General features: G+C 31.9%; 1 protein-coding gene and 1 long non-coding RNA gene across 2 annotated transcripts; one reads left to right on the top strand and one right to left on the bottom strand.

Moving 5' to 3' along the window:
* Positions 1-3,620: 3,620 nt before the first annotated feature.
* LOC128161173 (uncharacterized) lies at positions 3,621-6,412 on the top strand. The gene is made up of 6 exons (XM_052824399.1): positions 3,621-3,766; positions 4,371-4,476; positions 4,701-4,767; positions 4,857-4,954; positions 5,062-5,277; positions 5,508-6,412. Exons 2-6 carry the CDS (start codon positions 4,446-4,448, stop codon positions 5,681-5,683), a joined length of 588 nt encoding a protein of 195 aa, XP_052680359.1. The 5' UTR covers positions 3,621-3,766; positions 4,371-4,445; the 3' UTR covers positions 5,684-6,412.
* A 6,335-nt stretch (positions 6,413-12,747) lies between these two features.
* LOC128161567 (uncharacterized) lies at positions 12,748-15,552 on the bottom strand. Its single transcript, XR_008240388.1, has 4 exons — positions 15,446-15,552; positions 15,259-15,323; positions 14,977-15,126; positions 12,748-14,074 (listed from the first exon to the last, which is right to left on the bottom strand). It is a non-coding gene; the product is annotated as an uncharacterized LOC128161567 (long non-coding RNA).
* Positions 15,553-26,463: the final 10,911 nt, after the last annotated feature.

The raw sequence follows: 26,463 nt of genomic DNA on the forward strand, positions 1-26,463 counted from the left end.
AATGGTACGTATAGTTACTTTGTTCTTAAATAATATCTCTTGAAAGAAAAAAAAATATCTGAATGTCTGTTAACAGTTATACTTGTATTTCTGAGAAGTGATTTGTTAGTAATACATGTGTATCTTTCACAGATTGTTGATCAAAATGACATGCAGACGACAGATGTGTCGTTGATTTGTAAATATACTTCACTTGTTTCTCAGAAAATGTATAAAGGTGAGGAATGTTCTCGGAAAAGTACATCGAGATCTTCAGAAGAAACGTTTCAGGCAGTACACATCTGGCTAGACCTAATTAATAATAATCGTTATTAGATTCTCGCAGTTTTATGTTCAAAAAGTATGGATCATGTTTAGTGCATATTCGAGATTGCTAATTGTCAGATCTTGTACTTAATTGATGACGGTCGAGGTTAATCATTAGATAATCATATCCGCGTTTTTGTTTGATAACGACAATAACTGTACGTAATAGAATTTTACTATAAATTCGGAAATGTGTCTAGACAAAAAGTTTGAAATAAGGCAAGTATGGCGTACTTTCATTGTTCACTCTAGCAACTTGAACAAACATGCCGTCACATTGATCTTATGTGTGTGTTGATAAAACAATTCTAATCTATGATATCTATATGTGTTTTCAGTCAAATATTTATTAGAAATTTTCTGTAAAAATGGTATGCGCTTTGTCCACAAATTGCCTTTATGCTTAGTAGCACAACTAGTTTGACATTTGAAAGGTAATGCAAACAGCTAGGTGTGTAATTATGAGTTTTCTGGACAGTAAACGTACAAAATTTGCAGTGTAAATAGAAGAGTGAAGTCTGAGTTTGGTTTAGTAAAGTTTAAGACATATGTTGATATATATGTACTACGATTTCAATTAAAACATGCATCAAATATTTTAGAATATTTGCTTCTCTCTCATTTTATTGCAATTTCTACTAAATGTTTACGTAAGTTTTATCAACAACATTACCATATACACCTTTAAATGTTAAGGGTTTTTTTTCTCATACTGTGTTGCTTCGCATATATCTTATACAATCTTCCGTTTATCTAATAATACTCATTTTTTGTTAATAGGAAATATATATGTTATAGAAATATAAATGCAATACTTGATATGCAAGGTGATATGAATATCAAATAAAATACTGATTCGCATGTTTTATTTGGTCAAATAATATGTTAATGATATATCAACGTTGTGTATAAAATATTAAGTCCTTTAAAAAGCAAAAAGCTCGAAGCATTACTTCAAATGTTTTATAAAAAGGTGCTTTTCAAAAGTTCTTTAAAAATCAAGCTGAAATCTAACAACTTCTATTTGTTTGGGGAATAGTCGCCTTTGCTACAGCGGCAATTAAAAAAGGATGTCTTCCTTTAAAAAAGTAAACGTTTAATTACAAATTAAATGATTAGGCAAATATATCATATGTGCTTTATTGGAATCTATTAACATGTAACACAACAAACCCTAGATTGTTTATTCAAATTAGAAAACGAAAATCCTGGAACTAAAAATTACAACTTACATGTGTTTTGCTTTGCAGCGAAAATAATATACATGAAACATGTAATAAGACAAAAAAGCAAGGAAAAACTGTATTGATCTTGTGAAGAAGCAATTCAATAATAAATGTAAACCTCTATGATGAGGTAATTTGATGAAAAAAACAAATGTGACTCCCACTTTAATAGATCATTTATCAACACCGAATTTCAGCAAAATAAGGAGTGTTTTCCAGAGAGTTCAATAATTTACCTTGTCTCGTGTTTTCATCACCAGAAAAGAGTGTAATAATGATTCAATAGATCGCTTTTGAAGGTTTGCAAGATTTTGTTTTTTAAACAAAGGCAAAGTATAATGCATATTCTGGAAAATGTCTAAAATACGCCCTTCAGCCTTGCAGGGCCATAGCAATTTTTTTTTATACTTTGCTAACACTCTTATCTAAGAAAAGACAGTCGACTGATACAATTGTTATTATAAGGAGAACATATCACTGATGTATAGCTATACATTTTGTTAAGAAATGACCGAAGAGTCAATTTTTAAAACAAAATAATCCACTTAAAAAACTGAATGTATCTTTTTTCTATTACATATATTATTTGTTCTGGCCTAATTCTTTTACATGTATGATTGAAGTACATGTAGCTATAATTGTGAAATATTTGCCTTAAATCTTGTGATAAATAATATCTTTAACAAATATTAAATTGTTAAAACATTTAACTGTTTTTCTGTTTTTAATTGTTTACATATAGGAATAATTCAATATGTATGCATGAAGAATTGGGGGGATTGTTGTACCATAAACCATTAAACAAAATTTGATTTACATAGAAAGCCTAAAAAATTAACTTTCGTATGCGTCATATAATTAAATAAAAAAACTTTATATATAGTAACCTAAAACACGTATGTTGAAATAGGATGTTAGATATTAATTTTTTTGATATATTTACTTGATTTTCCTCGATGCAAGCCTTTTCATTTTGTTTCAAGAATATTACAATAAGAATCACAGTAAATTAAAAAAATAAAACTGTACCATAGGAATAAGTAAACAAATACATTGTGTGTAAAATGTAACAATTGTTTAAATGTATATAATTCTTAATATCAACATTCTCAGATAATGTGATACTTAAATCTATGTTTTACACTACTAAAATATTACCTAAACCTTCAATTTATACATGCTTATAAGATCAATACAATACTATTTTTCTTCTGGAATGATATTTAACCGGTATAATACCAATGTATTTGTTCTAATGCTCACACCTCTATTATTAATGAAACGTTTGAATAATAATCTTACGCAGAAAACTAACATTGATATAGCTTGTCAAACATATTTTTTAAAAATATCAATTATTTTTCAAGTACGCAGGTACTTTTACATAAAACTGACAAGTTTGTTCGACTGCTGGCCCATATCGTATTTCAATCTACAATATGCTGTCTTTTTTTCTACGTCCATGAACTTCAACTACTCTTTCATGATATATAATGACTTAAAAATTGCAGACAAAATGCAGTTCTAGATTCAATGATGCAATCTTGTTTTGCTCGTGTTATATTAAAACGGTTAATATTTCAATTGTTTTTACATTTACAAGTATACAGAGGGAAAATGAAATGTCCGCCTTTTTAGAAATCATTTTGTTTATAATTTGTTACTTTTATGATTTCTGGCAAACATGCAATCCTTACAAGCCATTACTGAATTCAATATACATGATACCGAGCTGCACTGCTTAAAACCAAAATTAAAGAAGCACATGCTAGTATTAACCTGATGAAACGCTAAATCTATAATTATTTATTAGAATGAAAGTGATTACAGCTCTCAGTGATGCATGGTATTTTTGCGCATGTTAAAAATGCACTTATAGATAATTAAAACAAATTGAGGTTGTTTAACGTTAAAATTGACAGTGAGTATATTGATAAATTTGTATTTGACGAACGACATTATTTGACCCGAACAAACCAGATGAGAGTAAACCTATTGAACCACAAACACAAAACACGTGACAGCTTTTTCTAAAAATATAAATAAGCTGCGTAGCCTACGGAACCTTGTAAGTGCACTATTGTGGAATTTAATTAACTTTTGGGATACCATTTTTATATTATAAAAATAATACGAATTCACAATCTAACTGCTGAAATTTTCACACGAATGGACTAACGTTGCTGTTTCTTTGTTTACGTATGGAGCAAACATTTTAAAGTTTTTGATGTAGGGTGAGTACATATAATCAAGTCTGAAACGATACCGAATATCAAGACTATTATTAGATTATAAGATTTTTTTTTAATAAAAGAACATAATTATACATGTTTGAGCTTCTCTCTCTCCCTGTCTCTGTCTCTGTCTCTGTCTCTCTCTTACTCTCTCTCTCTCTCTCTCTCTCTCTCTCTCTCTCTCTCTCTCTCTCTCTCTCTCTCTCTCTCTCTCTCTCTCTCTCTCTCTCTCTCTAACACACAAGGTAAAAATATGCGCATAAAATATTCAAAAAGTCATTATCAATATAAATATGCTATGAAAGAAAAAACAATAATAGTTCTATTTTTACTCACCAACAGAATACACTTTAAGAATAACTACTCTCTCAATATCACGAATGAAAATTGGTTTGACAAAAATCTTTAAATTAAAATAAGAAGCTCGATATGTTTAAAATATAAGACAGACAGAATTTTTTCTAACAGGATACAAGAAATTAAATCTTACGAATGAACGTATTGATTTTATAAATTAACTCCTATTAATTAACTAGAAGATGTGAAATTACAAAGAAAAATGAAATATAATCAGATATAATAAATTATCACTTATTTTTTAAAGGTTTAACCAGTCACTAGATTTTCTTCTAAAATAATACCTTCAAGCAAAGCCAATTTTCTTTGACGCTGAGGACCTATGATCTGTTGGATGACAATGTCTTGTCTCCGTAAGTTAGCATTGTTTAAAAATTAAAGAATATTGAATTCGAGTTTCTGTTTTCCTGTCTGAGGTCATATTTAACCCGTTCTTTTATGATGTCGCTTGCTGAGTTGAATATTCCGATTCTATTTGTTGTCGATTGTGTCAATGCTTTAGAAAATTGATTATGTATGTGGTTTATACTATTTTGTTTCCTGCTTTTTTAAAATTATTTTTTTCTCTTTTTTACAGAATTCATTCTCCTTTTTATTTTGCTGCTTGATAAACCAGATAATGTCAGAACAGAAGAAACTAAAAGGTTAAGAGTTAATTCCGTATGGTGAACTCAACAGGATTACAAATCATTTTTTAAAAAATAAAATACGAATCTATAATTTTTTGTTGTAGTTTCGTCTCATTTTTATACACTGGAAAAACTAGCCCGAAGCATATAGAGGATACCTGTTTTGACATCGATCAAGTTTCAGTGAACAATATGTATTTAGGTAACCCTAAATGGTTTATATACTATTAATATATCTTCAATTTAGAGTATATTACCAAAGAATATAAAGAAATTATATTTGATGCTTGAAAAAATTGTGGATTTCAGGTATATCAATGTTCATCAATAAGAATACGCCATGCAAACCTGAAAACATTGGGTTAAAAGAGGTTCAGAAATATATAATTCATGACATGTATCAGCGACAACTTTGTAGAACCAAAATAACTGTGTCTATCAACAGCAGAAATTGTGAAAAAGCCATCGAGAACTTGGAGTTTATGTGCCAACATCTAGACAAAAGGTCAACGATTTTCTTTCAAGGTAAGGTTCTCTAATGATGATAAATTAATTGCGTAGCTTGAATCGATATTTATAATTTGTGTATTCAAACAACTTAACGACTCGGAGATTTGTTTACAGATTGTATGGTTACAAGTTTCCTTGAAAATAATGAAATAATCACAGGTAATTGGATAAAATAATCAATAAAAATATGAAAACCTATATTTAGTTCTCGAAAGAAAAGCTAAAAGTCTCTTGAATGTTCACAGAATCTGGAGCAATTGTTATTTCGGCGTTTCCAAAACCAAAAATGACTGAACTAGGACATACACACGAAATTCCAACAGCTCATTGTAACATGAAAGAGTGTGAATTGAAGAACGCAAACAAAGTGAAAGAAGTGGGGATTTTACCCTCTAAAGGTATTCGGCTTGCTCGTCAATGATATACATTAACAAATAAGACATTAGTGTGCCCTTTTAAAACATGATGAATTTTTGAAGATTGTGCGTCGTCCGCCGTTTGTTAAAAATTTTACTTTTATTATTGAAATTACAAAGCCAATTGTTACCGTTTTGCTTGTATTACCTCTATGTTCAGAGGAATCTATATTTCAAATCATAGCCTTTAGGTAAGATTTTTAGGCCCTTGGGAGGGGCAAATATGGCCATATATTAAAAATGTATATATTAAGCTTAGAAAATCATCTTCTCTACTTTCAAATCACAGATAAACTGATGTATGGCTATGATGTTCATGAAGCTCTCTACCTAAATTGTAAATTCATTACCTCTGAATCCAGGGTTTCGATTCTTTGGTAGGACAAATATGACCACATCTTAAATTAAGATTTTTTACGTTATTGCTCACAGTTATCCATAGTTAATGCATTGAATTCCTTTGCCTTCACAATTTTTTGATAGGTAAAGAGGATCAGAGAGTGTAACTTCAATCACAAAATGTCCCGATACTATTTAATATCTCAACATTTTCTAGTGAAAACTTTCATTTTACTAATTGCAAGTGACCATTAACGGTCTCTTTATATCAAAAGTTTACAATATTTGGCATCCGAAACTAGAAATTAATGATTCTAGATTTTTCAGACTCTTGACTCCCTCTTTAATGAATTGATTTATTAAACATTAAAAAAGAATAAATGCGGTTTTAATGGTCGCGGGATCCTCGGATGTTGATATAGACACCGCTGGTCCATCTACGTGTTATGGTATTTAGGTCAACGTGAAGGTATGTAGGCCTCTTGTTAATAATAGACAAAAAAATAGCTAAACTCTTTTTTTTTAATGACCAGTGAATATTTTTCTTTCGTCAAAAAATTATTTTTTCAGCTAGATACTTCATACCCGGACGCAGACAAAGGATCAGCGCAGATAGTTTTTAATCATGGAATAGTGACCGGCTGTGTAGGGCTTATCTTGGGTGTTGTGTTAACATCAATTGTATGCATTTGTATTTACAAGCATAATCAAAGCAGATATTTGCTATTGAAATTTAAATAGTTATTTAGTTGTTAAAGTCAAATAATTCTGATCATTACTGTGAAAAATATGTTTCTCTTTTCCCCTTTCGGTGCATTTTCTGCGATGTAGTTACTTGTATATCATTGATTTTTTTTGTACAACAAATTAATTCTTTGATTTCAATTTGATTTTTCAGAATATCAAATGACGGCCTTATTTCAAAATCAAACATTCCTCGCATGAGTGACACCGACGGAATATTTTCGATCCATCCAATAGAAGATGAATTTATATATCACGATATTATTGACATCGAGGTTTGGCTTCGTCTTTATTCCTGTCGTACATTCAGATAATTGTCCTTAGCTATCAACATTTAAAGAAATTTTCTCCCCAAATTAATCAAATGGAATACATGATAATAGTAAAGTAAACATTAATTAACTGAATAAATTGTCAACATATGCATATTATGTTCGAAGTTGCATCAGCCATATACATATTGGGTAATTATTAAAAAAGTTTAGTCTCAATTTATAATGTACATCATTGTAGGACCTGGCTAATAATAAGGATATACAACATAGTACGAACGACGTTTACTATCATTATGACCCTCCGGGGCAGCGGTATAGCGGAAGTCCAAAGAGCAGTACTAGTACATATGAAAACGAATTTGGCACGTCCCAACTTTCAATGAATAAAGCCACAAAATCATCAACAGAACATACATCAAGAAAAGAACTATCGGGCATGTACCATAAATTGTTAAACGAGAACAAATTTACTTTGACAAGCACAGAAAATGAGAATCTTTTTGAAAGTAAAAATGTAGATATTGAAAACACTGCTAATAAAGACTTATCAACTACTGTCTACTATGTGTTAGAAAAGAAATAGGAAAAGCATCCAGCGACCTGGTTATTCTTCAACGTCAGCCACTTATTTAAAATGAGAAAAACAAAACTAATGTTTTCGATTAATTGGATAATGATTAAGGTGAAGACTTGCATATAAAAAAGCATGGCGTGTTCATCAAATTCTTTGCTTTGTGTATGTCACCGTGTTATTCATGCAAATGCTGTTTGAATCAAAAGGGAAACACATGTATCGATTGGAATCATACTTGATACATACATTTATACTATAACAGAAAAGTATTAACAGTTATTAAAGACAATTATGCAATATTGATGATCTGACTAGGTCTATGAAAACAAAACACATGGTTTTCATGTGTTTTTTTCATTTATAATTCACTTTCGAATTAATATCTAAAATTCTTATACTATGCTGTAATGCACTGTGTGATATGTTTATATATTTAACAATATTATTTTGCTTGAAATGTAAGATTTCCAATAAAAGTATTGAAATTTTACGTCTGACGTAATATCAAACTTTCGTTACTTAAACACGTTTAAATATATTAAAAATTGTAAACTCGAGTATACTTTTGCTGTTATATAATAAAAGAAAAGTGCTATTGATGAACATATGTTATTTTTGTTTTGCTACAAAAGAAACCCAAGCTACACTCGCTTCGTTGATAGATGGCTAGCTTGCAAATCTTGAAATGTAGCTTTTAGAAATTTCAATATACGTGTTTTCATTTGTTTTTTTTCTGCTTTGAGGTTATAAGTGTTTCATTTATATCTTGTTCTAAAAATGGAGAAAATCTAAACTAGTTATATTATATAGAAGTATTCCATAATTCCGTGTATTGGGTTAAGAACATATTTTACTCATGACATTGAAAATAATAATAATCCAAATATGAAAAAAATTGTGTACACAATATTCATAAGCTTTATTTCATATATTGAATTGCTTATTGTAATTTTTGATACGGAATAAACTTTAAACATACTTCATACGTGCGTAGGAACCATTTTGCTTTTTATGTGTCTCATTGGCTGGTTACAGTGTACCTTAAAGGTTGGCTTAAAATACTCAAGTTAAAATCTCATTACATTTAAAACAATGTGTACACCAGGTCACATGACCCTCAGATAAGTTAGCCTGATGTAACGACCTCTAAATATAAAATGCATTTTGAATATTTCCTGAACACAATTTTTACCCTATGTGTTGATGTAATAAAACAATAGCCTTTATTTCCTGCTATGATTCCAATTGAAAATAGATGTAACGAGGGAATTGGTATGGGAAAAACCAGTTAAGATAGACAGGAGATAATATCAAAACCGTGTCCTTTTAGCTATCATATTTAACCCAATATTTGATACTGTTATGGTTGTAATGGTGAATAGATGGAAATCGTGTTAACCTTTTAACTTGATGTTTGTATCAAGATCGAAAGCGATATAGAATTATCAATGCACGATTGTGGGTCAAATGTGACTTAATCAGTTAAACATGTAATACAAGTCATTTTTTTCGAAGTTATGTAAAGTGGAGAAGAACTTGAGTTCAAATTTAAGTTGTTCGTAACAGATTCACATATAAAAAAAATATAAAGCTTTGCTACTCAGTCTAAATATTCAGAAAGCCTAAAAGTATTCTTCATAGTCATACAGGTATTTTACAAGAGTATCGTGGGAATGTATGTGACGTTCAGTAACTCATATGTATAAAAACTAAGTAATTATGCAGTTTTTTTCTTAAGAAATCCAAATGTTTTTCACTAACAAATTTACAGTTCTGAAATAAACATAGTTTAGATTAAAATCTGTGTTTGTACGGAAAAATAAGGGTTGGCATGCTGAAGAGCAATAGTTCATACCATACAAATAAAACATGCAATTTAAGGCACAAAAAAACGCGCGCTAATTTCAAACGTCCAAAATTGGACATGATATTTATCCATTGGGATATTCATATAGAAATACAAAGAGGTTTTGAAAACCACATGTGAGGAAAAATCTGAATGCATGGTAGATGATGTTTATGAGGTAAATGAAGTCTTCTGAAATGCAAGGAAATTCTCGGTGAGTGTAAAACCAAAATTAAAACAATTTGACGAATTGTAAACCTTTATTTATTATTCATATTTGTACTCCTTTTTAGCAAATATAAAGAAAAAAAATGTTTCACTGAATTGAATGATATAATGAAACAATGGATACCAAATACCAAATTATTATTCATAACTGATCATAATATTTAGCTCACTTGAGTCCCTCAAATCGGTCTTTGCGAGTGGAAAAATATTGTTTAGCGGCCAATATGTGCATAAAAACTTAATAATTACATGTGCACGTTGGGTATTAAAGTAAGTTTTCATTTTAATTCCTATTGGTGTATTATTTTTTGAATCAACGTTAATTAATAATTATGCTGCTAATGTAACTCACTGCTACAAGCAATAACATCTTATACGTGCAAAGATACATAATAATCACATATAATTTTCCTATGATAATACTTTTCGAGCATTAAAAGACAGGCGCATTTTAAACATATTTGAGACAGTTAAGAAAACCAAGTTTATATAAATATTCACATAAAATGTTTATTTCTGATTAACATGACTTACATTTATTTTACATTTTAAACGAGGAATTTTCATCCATACCCCTTTTGTTACTGATTCATTCTCATGAAATTGGTATCTAGATCTCTAGCAGATAAATCGCTTTTTAACATTATAAAAATATTGCCAGGGGTTAAGAGCAACATTGATTATATTAGCCCCCTAGGGAGGACATGTTTATCCTTCTAAACATAATTAACATTGTCGTGCATTTGATCATATATCTAAAAAAAAAAACCCTTATTGGTGGACATCAACAATTCACAAAAAGTACATATTGTGCCATGTACAGCTGCATTCGGGTATTATTAAAAATACTTTTCAATATCGCATGTTTCTAAAGTATGAGATATTTTACATTTTTCGCCTTCCTAATGTATATATAGATTACTTCTAACAGTTTGTTAGCTGTATAAAAGTGAAAAATAGCCATAATACTAATCTAAATCATAGCCCCGATCGTATAAAAACTCGTTTGTTAGATAGCGTATCAAGTGGTACAGCGACGTCACATGCGACTTCTTCGAACAGCTGATTGTAAACAAATAGTAGGATAATCATCATCTTATTTTTATCTTTGACATTCGTTCACTAATGTATATTAATATTGTTTGGTACATGCAGACGTAATTAAAAGAATCTTCCAATTCAGTCTTACAACTTTGAGCCACCATTATTGATAAAAAACGATACTATAGCCGCCGACGACGTAGTCGGCAATAATAATCAAATTGATCGAAGTGTAAACATGGCAAACACAACTTAGTAAGGATTTTAGCTAAAAACAAAACGGTTACCGGTGTTTATCTTATCAAAATCTACAATAATCTTGTTTTTATGCGTTCTGTTCACATAATTGGACACAACATTTAAAGGTTCTTTACTTGATAATACACTGTAAAAACGTGTTCCTTAACTATAATTTTTCGGTAAGATCCCATCACAGGTTTTTAAAAATCTGTTTACGTATCAACGAAAATCAAAAAACTTTGTCTATCCCTCACGTACACATTCAATATCGAATGAGCGAAATCTCACATAGCGTACTTATGAATGCTGAAGAGGTCAGCTATGAATAAAGAAATCATTAATCAAAAACGGCGCATACATGTATGTTTAGTTTAACAATATCAATAAAAAAGCTAATAAAGCCAGGCGGTATCCAAAATTGCGCCCTCTCTTGTTATTTTTCTCCGATGAACTTGTATTTTGTACACAGATCCTCTGTGTATAAACTTTTATTTTTCTCTTTGAAAAATAAAAAAGATTTGTTTATGAAACCACATATTTAATAACATGTAATGTATTCAATGTTTTATTTATAAACCCTCTCGTCGACAGATTACCCCCCCCCCAAAAAAAAAAAAACATAAAAAAAAACGTGCTCTCTGTTTTAAAATTTCCGCATCCTTTCGTATGGGAAACTTTAAAAAAAAAACCAGTCCAAATCCACATATTTGACGGCTAGAACACCCGCAGGAGGCATAAAACCCCATCATATCCCGTTATCGACAATCTGACAGGTGATAATTAGTTTAATTGTTTAAATCTAATCCAGTTACAAAGATGGCTAATAGCAGCTTCTCGCTCGAGGTCGCATATGACGTCACACATAATGGCGGCTTGATCGAGAGAGAACATATGCATATCAAGACATTTAAATTTAATCGCTTTCAAACTAACAAATCAGCCAGATTATTTTATGAAAACAATAATAAACGTAACTTTTAATGAGTATAGATTTAATTTGAAAAATTCCTAAATTATAAAAACATGCGATATGTCCTTTACTGTAACTTTTCAATGGGTCAAAAAATTATGATGCTTACACAAGGAGAAAAAATCCATAATTCTTCATTGAATTCTTTTAATGAAGAGGTGATATTAGGTGAATAATGGTTTTTTAACGGATATGCGTAAATACGATCGATATAATTTTGAGCAATTTTCTATATGCAGTAGTTTAAACATATATTATTGGTTATTTGGGTAACAAACCGGGAACCAGTCAAATAAACTTACGTATGTAAGGAATAATTACCATACCACTACAAGTATAACTGATCCCTTTTCCTGACAGGTGTGCAGTCTGTTTTATTAGACAACCGTTACATCTTTTGATAATAACAAAATGTCTTAAATTGATTCATCGATATGTATTAGAGTGCATAAACACGTATTCTTGGAAAGAAAACTTCGAAAGTATTGTTTTTATGTACAAAATATTCTATAAGAGATTATATTTCGATATATCAACTAACACATAAAGCAATTCAGAGCAACACAGAAAATTGGAAGTGTAAATCTACTAAATGCTAGATTTGGAAAATTAGGAATAAATCGGATAAATGCTTATTTGAAATGACATATATTAATGCAAAGGTTTTCTTTACCCAAAATATGAATGCGAACAAGGTTATGGATAACGTCCATCCATAATACGATTATCAAGAAATGCGCGTGTTTGAATGAGGAAATAGCCGCAGTGCAAAACAAATTAAGGAGAAATCTCTTTACAATTTACGCCTTTTTTTCAAATTTAGAGGACTAATTTTTCGTGACCATTTTAGACTCTATTGATTTTCTTTTAAAGAAGAGCTCTATACATGTATAAACAGTTGAAAATCACTCAGATTTGAATGATAAAGCATATGATGTTTCTCTTACTAAAAAATAGTTAATAGCTAAATAAATCATAAATGTATCTAAAACTTACAGAAAGTTTGATGGCTAATTTGTTGACTACCTAGCCTCCTTCACAGAAGAGTGCTGCTATGTTGGTCTAAAGCTTTTATTTAAAATCGACAAATTGCACGAAAAATCACTACATGAATCAAAAGATCAAAGTTGCACAACAAATATTTCTAAAAATACAACGTTAAGAGACTTAGAACATTTGTTAATACAATTTTTTTTTTTAAATCGTTCATTTTATGTAACTTATAGTATACCAAAAGGCAAATGAATAAGTGTGAATTTGCTCCTCAATACAGTTACAATATGATCAAGTCTTCAAATTTGGTTAATATTGTACTTTTACCTACTTCAAAAAGAAGAGGAAAATAATTAAAAAAAAGGTTAAGTAATACAGACTCAGGCATTAAAAGTGAATGTTTTTCGTCAAGGTTTTCAAATTTCCGAAATTTCAAAAAGGAAATAAAAAGTTTAAATATCTGTGAAAAGCACTGTTAATCAATAAAAAAAAAAAGTTTCCTTTTTAATTCACAATTAAATATTTCCTTGAGCTAAGGGATTATCAAATTCCCGACGCAAAACCGGCGGACATTATTTTCCGGAGCAGTATTGTTAGGTTCTGTTTGAATTAACAATTTAACGCCATTGAGACGTAATTTTTCAATATCAGAATAACACTATTCCCTTTTCAACATTAAAATATTTTATCTAATAAGCTAAATGTTTTGCAAAGAAGCACTAACGGGGTGATATATATATATATTGGTAATTTGTTGCATTATAATATACAATTTTTGTCATTTCAAAATTATAAATATCTCAAACTAAAATAATATTTTTAGTACACATATGGCGCAGGTGGTGTCAAACTCAGGTATACTGAGTGTAGTTCAGAAAATATCATACTGAGGAGCCTTTTGGAATGCAGATCTAATCCATTTCATGATAAACAGACTCAATTTCTGGGAAATCGTCCTCGACATTTTTGTTACATATTCCATTGACATATTCTGACGAACAATGTTTGCGTAAAACATCTAGTATTGAGAAAATATTGAAAGTGTAATCACAACTCCAGTTAAAATGATAATCAAGTTGGTGGAAACAGTTTGAGAGTTCATACATGAAGTTCCTTGTGGTTCTGCATTTCCCTCTTTTTTGTATTCTATAAAATTAATATAGATTTATTTACGCTCAGTTGTCACTTTTATCAAAAAAAATATGTCATGTGATACTATACTCCTATTTTATAAGAAAATTAAGAATAACTGAATTGTAGAACCATATTCAGACTCAATAAAATAGATTGACATAGATAAACCTTTTTACACAATTGGCTCAACAATGAAAAAAAAAAGTTACAGATTTTAATGTTTGTATACATATATGTAATAACAATGTATACTATATTGATATTTTATTTTAAACATCTTTATTTTACAAATGATTATGCATGTACATTTATAAGCAGTGTTATCTTTACTCAGAAATGAAATCTTGCTACATGTACTGTATTTTGGGGTTTTCCGGAGGTCTATGAAAGACCGAATTATCCACGGATTTTTCTCCGTTTTTCCCGATCATAATATTTTCCCTGAATGACGACATTTTTTCTGATTACGTCATTTTTACCGATATGCCATTGGGCGCACGGCGGGAGTAAGCAGTCAGCAGATGATGCTTGCTCCTCCTACCAGATCCTACCTCTATCTTTAAGAGGTCCGAGTTGCTCTGCTCTGAATTTGTATTTCGTTTTAATGGATTTTTAAGATGGTTGATGGTTTGTTATTGTTATTTTTTCATGTAATTAAAATTTGATGAGCATTCTTGGTATTACTATCGCTACAATAAATTTCAAATGCTACTCATAGTTTTACGCAAAACAAACAAAGATATGTCATATTAGTAACGTTTTAAAATTGATCAAAATTTACTACTTGGAACAAATTTTTCCTGTTATGGTACATTTTAATTTAACAGATGTCAAATAATCAATCTTACTTATATAAGCATTATCAAGTATTAATAATGGCATTGATAAATGATAATAATTCGTTTAATTATTACCTAGATCAGTACTCGCGGACTTCGTAGTAAAAATACATCCAAGAATATGATGGCATACTGGGCAGCTACATTGCTGAGTACACGAACATCCATAATCAGGAGGGATGCACTGCATTGAACAGTTTTTTCCAAAATACCCAGCTGGACATTCTACAGATGCAGTATATATCATAAAAAAGTTATTAGAATACCCACTATTTAAATTTCAAAAAATATACAGTAACACTAATGACAATATCAATAATTAAATCAGGAAAAAAGCTTTAAGTTTAAAGTAAATACCTTGACAAACAGTTCCATTCAAAAAGAAATTATAAATGCAATCGTCAGAAACATTTTTATGGTATCTGTTAAATGATGAATAATAAAAATATCAATATGAGATTCATATTATTAACTTGATATTAAAGATTACTAGAAATCTAAATGCTGTTAAAGACAGTTGCAAGAAATTTAAATATCAACATACTGTTTGTAGCAACTGCAAGAAACACAAATAATCCACATAAATAAAAGTACAAAATGGTACATGTATCTCATATCAAAATCCGATAACATTCTTGCACATCAGTAAAAAGTTTGCATAATTGCATATGCGCACAAGCTTAACAACGTTAGGATCGAAGTTGTCTATATTGTTTCGATTATTTCCTGCATTATTAATATTCATATTGCAGTTGTAAAATATATTTTTATTCCAATAATTATAATTTAGTTGTGTTTATTTCTATCAAATTTATTGGTAGGCTCTTTTAAATACTACACGTATCATGTTCAACCCAAAGCTGTTACTGGTCTGGTCCCTGTACATCATCATTCTGAAACAAACGCCTACAATCATGTAAATTTCACAAAATAATAAATAAGTATGGTCTGATGTCAATTATAAATCATATTTCATTTTAAATCACGTAAAACACCTGATAATACACGCTATTTTGAGCAACGGATTAGTTCATTTTAGCATGACACAATAACTTTTTTGCACTATACATTATTTAATCAATATGTGGATGTGTACTAATTGGTAAGAAAAAGATAAACTTGTTAGGTTGAATGAAACATTGTTATAACAAACAATAATACGCATTTAACATTTTAAACGAGATTTGAAAATAAAACCAAAATAAATATGCATTTACATATTGTTAAAATCGTGTAGCTTCTTCCTGCATACATATCAAAATGTATAACGCTACACTACTTTTCAATAATTTCCATTAATTATAGACTACGCGTTTTAACCTGAGAGCTTTTTAGTAGATAATTTTGTATTTGAATGTGTTGACCCGTGCATATACTGATATACATAGCCTTTTAAGACCCCAAATAGCTATGATAGCTGAGCAGAACATAAACTATGCAACATAAACAACTTGAATAGTGGATTAGGTCGCGTATTATATCAATAAACTTTGTAGGGAACTAGAGAGGAACCAGTATTCTAATTTAACTACCCACTGTAGGGAACCCACTGGCCAAAGGAGCCATATGTGAGCATAGGTGACCGAAGACTGAAGGAATTACCATGTTCTAAGGCGGGTAGTAATGTAATTTTCTTGCCCGTCTCTCGAAGGCTATCTGGTATAAAAGCATGACCAGGACCAATATGTAGACAGCCTTTCGTTGCTCAAGATACAGGCACCAGCATGTATCATCCTTCACTTAGTTAGGAGGTGGATGTGGCACCGTAGCACCAGCAATTACCTAGCTATTCAACCCTATCACACCCCCACCCCCTCCAGATTACTTTTTCTACATATATAGTAAATGCTGACCCCTGACCTAATATATTTTTACTGAACAAATTGAGGGTATATATAAAGTCTACACCCTGCTCTAGTAGCAAATGGTAGGAAACAACAAGTTTTGAATCAGGATAAGTGATCAACTACTACTGTTAACTCTCCCATACCAAACTCCCTATTTTATGCGACAATTTATATACATGTAACTTAACCCATTGATATTGCACATGTGGTAAGGATTTGAACTGTTTTGTGGTTGATGCGAATGATTCGGGACTGCAGCTGAATATCTACTGAGTAATAATAGTAAAGGACTGAGGATGTTTGTAAGGGACTCTTTAAAAGAAAAAGAAGAAACAGCAGCATTAATCATATAGACTACAATAAAACATGAACTCCACAGCAACAATACTACTCAATATTGGGGCGGGGGGGGGGGTGGGTGGGTGGGTGTTATTCGCCCTGGAGAGATGAAATTGGTGTTGGTCCGGTTTTTTATAATGTTTAGCACGTTTCAAATTTACTTGAACGCCAAGGAGTAAACTTGTACGACTGTGGCTTGGTAATTAACATAACGCCAAACTTAATTAAGGTCTTCCGTTTCCAACGGAAGACCTTTCTATTATTGTGCGGGTTAAGATTATTCTTTTTTTTTTTTCTTCCTAGACGCGAACTTTGAGGCTTCATATCGTGCTCATTTCTGAACGGTTTTTGCTCAAATTTTCAGGGCTAATGGACTTTACAAAACACTATCTTCATCAATTCATAAAAGTTAGAATTCCCTTTCCGTTAACGACTTATTCCCCTTTTAAAATGTTTTAGGGCCTTTGGTTTCCAGACAAAGGCTCCGTGACTATGATAGCAGGGAATGAGAATCCAACGAATTTGATTAGCAAAGACATTGAAGTTGTATACATCGGTTTTTGTTTTTGGATTACGTTCCTTATTTAGGAAAAGGTAGGGGGTCAAAAAACAGGATTCCAAAAAGTGCAAAAATTTTGACATATTTTCCTTTATATCTTTTTAACAAAAAATATTTTGTTAAGACATGTAGAATAAAAGTTGTGCAAAATATCAAGCGCTTTCATTTGACACCAATAAAAAAGGGCTGGTCCCTTAAATTAAGGGCCAATAGCCCCTGAAAGTTTTTGCTTAATAACTCAAAAACGGTTAGGATTTTGATATGGATGTTGCTAAAAAAGTTGTTTGTTGGGATCTCATAAAGGTCGTAACAATATTATTTTGTAAGTGATTTGTGTAGTATGAGTGTAAAAAGCTTTACATGTTGACATGTACCTGTTTTTATTTGACAAGTTAACGAAAGTCTTTGTGCGTACAACTGGCATAAAGTTGCCGCAGAAAGTATGCTGGTTTATACAGGAGACATTAATTTATAAGAATTTTTTTGTTGTTGGAGTACATGCTTTTTTTTAGGAGTTTAAGTCATTGTTGTTAAGTTCTTATAGTGCACAATCATTAAAAACGGCAATTGGAAAACAAAACATTATTTTTCTTTTCTATTTAACCACAAAATATGGAATTAATTAAAAAACTCTATGCATTACATTTTATTTATTAACTCCATGCATTTAAAATCTACCTTGAATCAGAGCTGTGTGTGTGTGTGTGTGTGTGTGTACCATTACGTAAGCTCTCCCTCGCCCGCGGCCGAGAAAATCGGTCACCATGCTCGCGGCTGTAGCGGTCAGCGGTTATCTAATACACGAGAGCTGTGTCTCTCATATACATGTATGAGTTTATTTAGCCGCGAACTCGATAATTGGTTTCGTTTTGGTTACACATAATTTTTTTATGGATTAAACGATTGGGTGTCAATTAAGAAATCGTTCAGTTAATTAATAAAAGCAATGTCATTCTCAATCTAAAGCAATAATAGACACAGATCAATTGTGGGTTTTAAGTTTAAAATAAATAACTTCTATTTGATAGAATATGGTCATTATACTGCAAACTTTTCAAATCTTCCTGGGTTCTGAACTGTGCCTGTCTGTGCGTTGTACATGTACCTTTACGTAATATATCCTTCGCCAACGGCCGATGAGATCAGCCACGGCTGCACTACCTAGCGGCAATTAAGCGGGTATTTAATACACAAGATTCGCACACCGCGACGCACACTTACATGCATATGAACGTGTTCGAGTTAATATAGCCGTAAAAACAGGAACTGTTTTAATTTAATCCTATAAAAGTTTGTCCATCTTGTATTTATTCAATTGAACATTTGAGTGTTAATGAATATTAATGAGCGATATTACTCCAAATCGTAAACATCGTATATGTAAGACATAAATTAATGGTTAGTTTGTTTATGTAAAATATTTTAGAAACTGCACAAATAATGTTTTAAATCAACCCCACTCCCCCCCCCCCCCCCCCCCCACACACACACACAAATAGTAAACCTTTAAATGATGATCATCCCTCGCACATGGCTGAGGAAAACCGGCGCGAGTGGACAAGTAATCCGGGGTCGGTTCGTGTTCTTCTACATGTACCTTATCGCGCGTTCATATTTCGCACGGACACAACTATATTTTATTATGTTTTCAACTATTATATTCGTTTAAGATGAAAAGATAAATTCATTAAACTTGTACAGTTGATTAAGCATTGATTTATAGATAGCATACAAGGTAGTTTAAAAATCAAATTATAATCAAAGTTCCATGTAACATGTTTGCAGTAGGTGCTAGCACGATAAAAAATGTCCTGAATTGAGGCATTGGATGATTAAAAAAAAAATTCACATGAATTTTAAACAACTATAGATCAGATTTTATCGGTCACATATTAATCACTTCCTGTAGTTTTTCTACATGGTCGTTCGTTTCTTTGTAGAAGCGAACTCATTGCTGCCCCCTTCCGCCCCGCTGACAGGAGCTCGCGCTGCACTTTTTTAATTGTCAAAACGATATCAAGATCTATCGAAAATCATTTTTGGTGGCTTTTTCTCATGTGTAACGTTTTGTTTCACTTTCCCACCCGTTTGTTTATTCGGTCAGTCTGTGTAAATTCAAACGCCACATGCGACCGAGAATCTTGTGTCGCTTCAGCGCACACAGCTCGGAGATAGGTGATATTATTTACATTGATAATGTTGAAAAATATTTAAAATTAAATTAGTCACATTCGTAAGATAAAAATATTCTACGAACAACCGATTATTTTTTTCCTATGTCGTATTATTCGCGCGTAAATAAGTATGTTCTGTACATATATATACATGAACCCAGAAAAAATTCAAATGATTAAACAAAACAGAAAGTTGAGATTAGTATTTCGGAATTTTTTTCTGAAAGTAATTTCACATTGTATTGAAAAGAACAAGAAATAAAAATGATTTAAATTTTTGACTCAATATTCGTATATATTACCGGCGCTTCGTACATGTGTAACGGCGTACAGTGTATAGATTATTATAATCTGTTCGAATTAAGTACCATGCGTAAAGATTCCCATAATAATTACTAGTAATTGCATGACTGTGTACATTGTAGACAAATCCCTATGTGTTAATTACTTCTAAGACTCTTTGTTTTCCATTAACAGTGGTTTAAATAATTTTCAGATAATTAAAAAAAATTTTGTCATTTGAATTGTATGCTTCATCAAATACCGATTCCGATTACCTTGAAGTCATTAATTTTCCATTGGCTATTGACAAAAAAAAGAGACGCTTGACCATCCAATGAAAACAAATACACAGAGGTTGATTGACAGGTTCAGCCAGGTGCAGGAGACACCCGATGTCCGAGGTTATGTGTGCTGCTTGTACAAAGTCGAATGGTCTCAGTAAGAGTTTATTCTTATCAAAACATGATCGTTTAAGTTACAGCGAAGTACATTGAAGCGTTTAATAGGGGTTTACTCCAGAAAAGTTTCTACCTAATGTTTTCACTGACCTTTGTCCAATCAGATCGTAGCTGGGCGGAGTAAAGACATTGCCGCTCGTGACTTGAATGAGAGAAAGAAAAGAGAGAGAAAGAGAGAGAGAGAGTTGAGTAAATTATATGTAGTGCCGATAAAGGAATAATCATTAGTTATAAACTTGCAAACAAATTAATTAAGGTATGTATATAAAAATTATATGTATATCCTATATTGTATAACTGTAAAGCTGAAAATTGCTTTGGCCGCGCGCCGTCGACAACATGCACATGGATAAGAATGACGTAGCTTATATTAAACTAAATTTCCTAGCATGGAGTCCGAGAATACGGACATTAAATATTTTAAAATGCGAACGAATAATCACTTATGAACATGATGGATTTAGATGTAGTGTAAAGGAAAGGCAACGAAGGCGGATGCTTAGTGGAAAAGTAAAACGTCTAAGGTAAAGAATGTTTCACACTGAGTAACCATGAAGAAAGTTTTTATACAAAGTAAATTTACAACCTATGTTTAATTCCAGGAATATTCGGCAAACTTTGATTTAGTTATTAACGGTAACACTTGTAATAAAAACAGTTTCTTAAATATTCGTACAGTCTTCGATGTTTGACATTACCCTATCATATTACTGATCTAGATATAGACATCGTTGTTCCCTGGTTAAAGAATTTCAAAACACTTCAAAGTTTCATAAATTTATAAGATATACTATGTCCCGAGTATTTTCTTCCACCACTTTTTGCTTGATATTTCAATAATAGTAAATACCTTTGTGCTCAAACTACGTTCATCCACTTATATGAAAAATGTCCAGATTATATGTGTTGAAACGCCCCCTCTACCGCTTCAGGTTTCAATACACATCCCAATATTGAAAGTCTACGGGGATTTTGCATTGCATCAGCCATTAATAAGCCCGGATGATAACGTTTAAAAATTGCGCGAGGTATCCCGAGTACTTCCGAATGGAGAAAAGATGTAAACATTTCCCATTATAAATCTCCGTAAGAAAATTGTTTTCGTTCCTGTGAAATTTTATGAGTGAAAATTGTTCAATGAAGATATCTTGGATATATTCCCTTTCATCAATTGAAAGTGAATTGAAGTGTCAGTGAGTTCCGAATGAAATCTGATGAATGTTTCACGCGGTTCTCGCACGCTTTGCCCGAAACGATTTACACGCTTTGCCCGAAACGCTAAACGGTTTACACAAAACGGTTCACAATCACACGAAACGCTAAACGGTTTGCACGAAACGTTTCTCGCACGTAAGTAAGGTGTAGTAGTACGTTGCAGGGTCTGTAAATTTTGTCATCACGCAACAATTCTAAACTTGCACATAGTTTTCAAAAAATTAAAAATATTTTTAAATAAAGAAGTTATCTTAGAGAAAAGGTTACGTGTTTTGTAGGCGGGTTCGGATTTTAAATCAAAGTACTGATGTACTGACGAGAGTTGATTTTATCGAATATTATTTATTTTAAAACCAACGATATGCTTGTTTGCTTGGCAAGTAGTTTATAATCTGCATTTGAATTATGCACCTTTTTATAATATGAATTCTCTGACTTTTCCGACTAGAATTTCGAGAAAACCTCTAATGAATCATGTTGTGTAATATTTTAAATAGAATTGATTTCATCAAACTATGTTTTGGTATTCCAAATATTTCAAAAATTGTATGGATCCGACCAATAATGAACTCTAGTCTCGTTCAACCAGATGCTTGGCTGTCTCCGTTAATCTCCGACAAGTAATTAAGAGATACCAGGTCACGTGATAGCTTGATGATGCGACCTCTAAATATAGACTGACTCTCTACTTGCCGGAGATGTAAGGAGACAGCCGATGGTTGAACGAGACTATATGTTTCCTTTAAAAAAATGCTTCATTATTTTCAAGAACTAAGTCTTGTCAGCGGCGATGATTTGTGCTAAGGTGCAAACACAGTTTCAGTTTCGGTATGCTAGAGTAACTGCATAGGAGAGTTGATTAAAATCAACTCCAAAAAAACACAATTCCTCACATGAATCATGAGTACATGTAACAATGCTTGCTACCCTCTGAAAATTTAACTCGCCATTAAACATCTTATTTTTTAAAGAATGTTTGAAACAATTACATAAGCTGTGTTCGACAGATAGTTTTCCTAAAACATTTTCTTTCTTTCTTTTTCAAAACACGTTTTATATGCAGGCTTTCAATCACAACACATTTTTATAACAAAAGCAGAACTGAAAGTTTAGTCATTATAAATTATTGACACCATATCACATACATTTTCAACTCGCAGCAAACAACGGAAGACCTACTCGTGGCTTTGCCACGAGCTCTGCTCTAGTTAATTTTGTACTATTTGATACTTTATAATTTGAGTTTGCTCTATTAACTTGCAACTGAGAGCTATTTAGTAGGCTAATATATAAGTGAATGGGTTGAACTTTACAAATTATAAACACTGGTGAACTCCCCAATCAAGCCATTGACATTGGGAAATATCCCCCAAAGTTTTCCTTTCTCCTATACTCAACGATGAATTTAAACCGAGAAGGGGGATCTATGATAACTCTTTAAAGCTTTTCTGCTCAAAATGAAATGAGAACATGAAAAATGTGTAACAATAAGCTCAGGTTAAAGCAGTATTTTTTGCATTACAGGCCTAGTAACTCTTTTGGAGGGTAGCAAGTTTGGCTGTTTTGTAGAAAAAGGTTGCAGGTTTTTGAAAATTAGTTGGTTCCCAAAGCGAGACATGTGGTTACCGTCAGGACGAAAATAATTCAATTCAATTCAATTGTCTAAATTATCATGGTTAAGATCTTTGGAGTATTCCTCCACTTGACCACCCAAGAACTTTTTCATAATTTTGTTTATTCTAACCCTATCTTATTGAGTTTTGGTTCATCCCCAAAAGTGCATAATCCCAAAATCGTCTGAACAGCAAACATGACCAGACCAGTATTGTGTTTGACCAAAATTCACGGTATCTGTACGAGATGAATTGTGCCGTGTAACGTATTTGGAGGTTATATCGTTAGAAGTTGGACCATTTGACCTTACAAGAAAAATTAGTCAATCAGGAGGATACACTATACTTACCAAAGCTGCAATAGTTTCTTCGACGTGGTGCCACTGCAGTCCTTGCACACCATTCTCGCTGGCAGGTTAAAATAGATACCCCAAGCGCTGTGTCCGATTTCTATCCTATACCAGTAAGGGAAAGATAATCCGTCTATCCAGTTGGAAACACCCGGAAATATTATTAAAAGTTAGCTTAGATCTTAATATTTGATAAGAAAACTCCAAATCCTTTTTTTTATAGAAGGGGGGGGGGGTTTTATTTAAAAAGAAAGTAAAACTTATAGGTACCAAAACACAAATGCTTTGGCTTTGACCGTGTCGTTATGTGACCCCATAGACTTATTTTTTGGCCGTATATATGTTTCATACGAGTCTAAAATCCAACCTGTCCTGGTTTTTAATCTGGCAAACTAAATCCCTTGTGATATCCTTAGCAACTAATGCAAATAGTTAATTGATATCTTTAATATAATCTAGATGTGAATCTAAAAGAAAATGTTGATGCATACAAAGAGCCTACATGTTGAACTTTTGAATGCACCAAAATAGAATAAAATGAATCTGTGTATTGTAACATAAAACACGGATGCTGAAATAATTAAATGTTAGATAATTTTATATTTAATATACTTCCGGGATTTACCAAAACCGTTGGTTTTTTATGTATATTTTGTTTCCTTTGGCGATCAAAATGTCCTGTTACAATTAGGATTTAAGTGGAAACTATACCGTAGGGATATATACACCAATACATTGTGATAAAATACATAATTTTCGAAATGTATCGTGTCTGATCTCAAAAAATATATTTATATAATAGAATTGTGTTATGATTGTACAATGCCTCCGGCTCGTGTACCTTGTTTGAAATTCATGCTACTATTTAGGCTTATTGCTCTAAATTTATTGTTATACTGTTATAATGCTGACTATTTTATACTGATGCGGATTGCTAAGTAGCTTGTTGTTTGAGTGCTGTCTAGTCCCTAAAATATTAATCGGAAAAGCAAGCGTTAAAAAAAGTATTCGTACGAAATTTGCACGATCTGAGCGAGCGTTGAGCGATGTAAACGCATTAAATCTTGCGATATATCTTTCGTCTATATGCGACTGTTGTACAATGAAAGCGACTGTTGAAAGTTAATGCGATAGGATCGCGCCAGAGACCAGGTGATTGGATTGGACTTGCGATCATACGTTCCATGGTACGAATGCTCGTGAGAGTCAGAGGGGGTATATATACTGCCCATTTCCGACGCTTTAGTACACAAAGTTGAAAGCGAGAGAACATGCTGCACAAGAAGAAACAAAGATGTAGTAGCATATATTATCATACCTCAATATGATTATTCCACAATATTGGATTGTTCGAGAAAGTCAGGCGACAGAGCGATTTCATAGGAATGAAAAAGCCAAGTATTTAAAATCAAAAATATTTAATCATTATGATTCTCTATATATCACAAAATCAACTAAACTGTCTATGATTCGAAATTATGAAAGAAAAGAGAGACAGTAACAGAGGAAATAAAACAATCACGACGTTATTGCTTTTGAAAAGTCAAACAGTTTTTAGAAATCAACGTATTGTGTATACATGTATAATAATAACGTTTATTACATTAATGTTCAAGGATTATGACTACGAAGATTTATTCCCCAAGAAAAAAATTTCCCTTGGGCGATGCCCTCGGGAAATATGATTTTTCTTGGAGAAATAAATCTTCATATTCCTTTCACCTTCATGGAATAAATGTATATTGTTGAAATGTGGTCTGAAAAAGAGATGTTTATACAGGGTATATAGTTATGCTAGTGGCAAAGCATGGCATATTATTGATAAGTCGTGCAATGATAGTAATTATAAAGGTTGCAAGAGAACATGAAACAGTCTCATGGTAGCACAATGTGCGCATAAACAACTGCGATTCATCTTACGACCTTTAAAAATCGTGCATCACTCCTGCGATTACACAAAACGTGTAAAACATTCGTACTAATGTTCGTGCGTTGCACTGTGATAATTTGGATCGGATTTGGTTGCGTCTGAATGGTGTGCATATCCACTATTTTGAGGAGACTTGATGCAAGCACTAAAACGCATATAACGAATGCGAGAGCTTGTGCAACGTATACGAGAGCTTGTGCAACGCATGAGAGAGCTCGTGTGAAAATCGCAAAGTGTTTTAAAGTGTTCTTGCGCCAATTGTGAAAGTGGCTTAAGTTATCGATTGAAAAAAAAATCATGTTTAGTTCATAACATTATCAGTTAGATTTGATTCATAGATTGTTTCCATGGTAACCATATTTTGTTAACAAAATCAAACAGTTTAACATGTAATTACATGGTGTAATAAAATATCGTCATGGTCCCGGTAGGTACACGGAAACAGAGTGTATAAAGATTTTCTAATAGCAGACTGCATAACACTGACATATTATTTTGTTTGTTATAAAAAATAAAAATGTGATTAAAAGATAGTTATATTGTTTTCGAGATTTATTTTCATGATAATACATTTTTAAGTGTTTTATCAATGTTATCGTAATCATTACAGGAAGTGTAAACTTGGACGCCATTTTAAATCAATTAATAAAGTTGAATTGAGATTCGGAACGAGATCTGATGAAACGTTGTAAACGGTTCCCACATATTTTGCTCTAAACACTTTGCACGTTTTGTCTGAAAAGCTGAGCGGTGTACACGAAATATGAATTCTAGCACTGAAGGCACACGCATTAT

This window comes from Crassostrea angulata, chromosome 8, assembly GCF_025612915.1.
Source record: "Crassostrea angulata isolate pt1a10 chromosome 8, ASM2561291v2, whole genome shotgun sequence".
In the NCBI taxonomy this organism is placed as follows: Eukaryota; Metazoa; Mollusca; class Bivalvia; order Ostreida; family Ostreidae; genus Magallana; species Magallana angulata.

What these genes read in the sequence shown, in the direction of transcription:
- LOC128161173 (XM_052824399.1), top strand. Translation starts at nt 4,446, where the DNA reads ATGATCTGTTGGATGACAATGTCTTGTCTCC. An exon ending in GATGACAATGTCTTGTCTCC is followed by an intron (nt 4,477 to 4,700) that starts GTAAGTTAGCAT and finishes TCTTTTTTACAG; the next exon opens with AATTCATTCTCCTTTTTATT. An exon ending in AGAACAGAAGAAACTAAAAG is followed by an intron (nt 4,768 to 4,856) that starts GTTAAGAGTTAA and finishes TTTTTGTTGTAG; the next exon opens with TTTCGTCTCATTTTTATACA.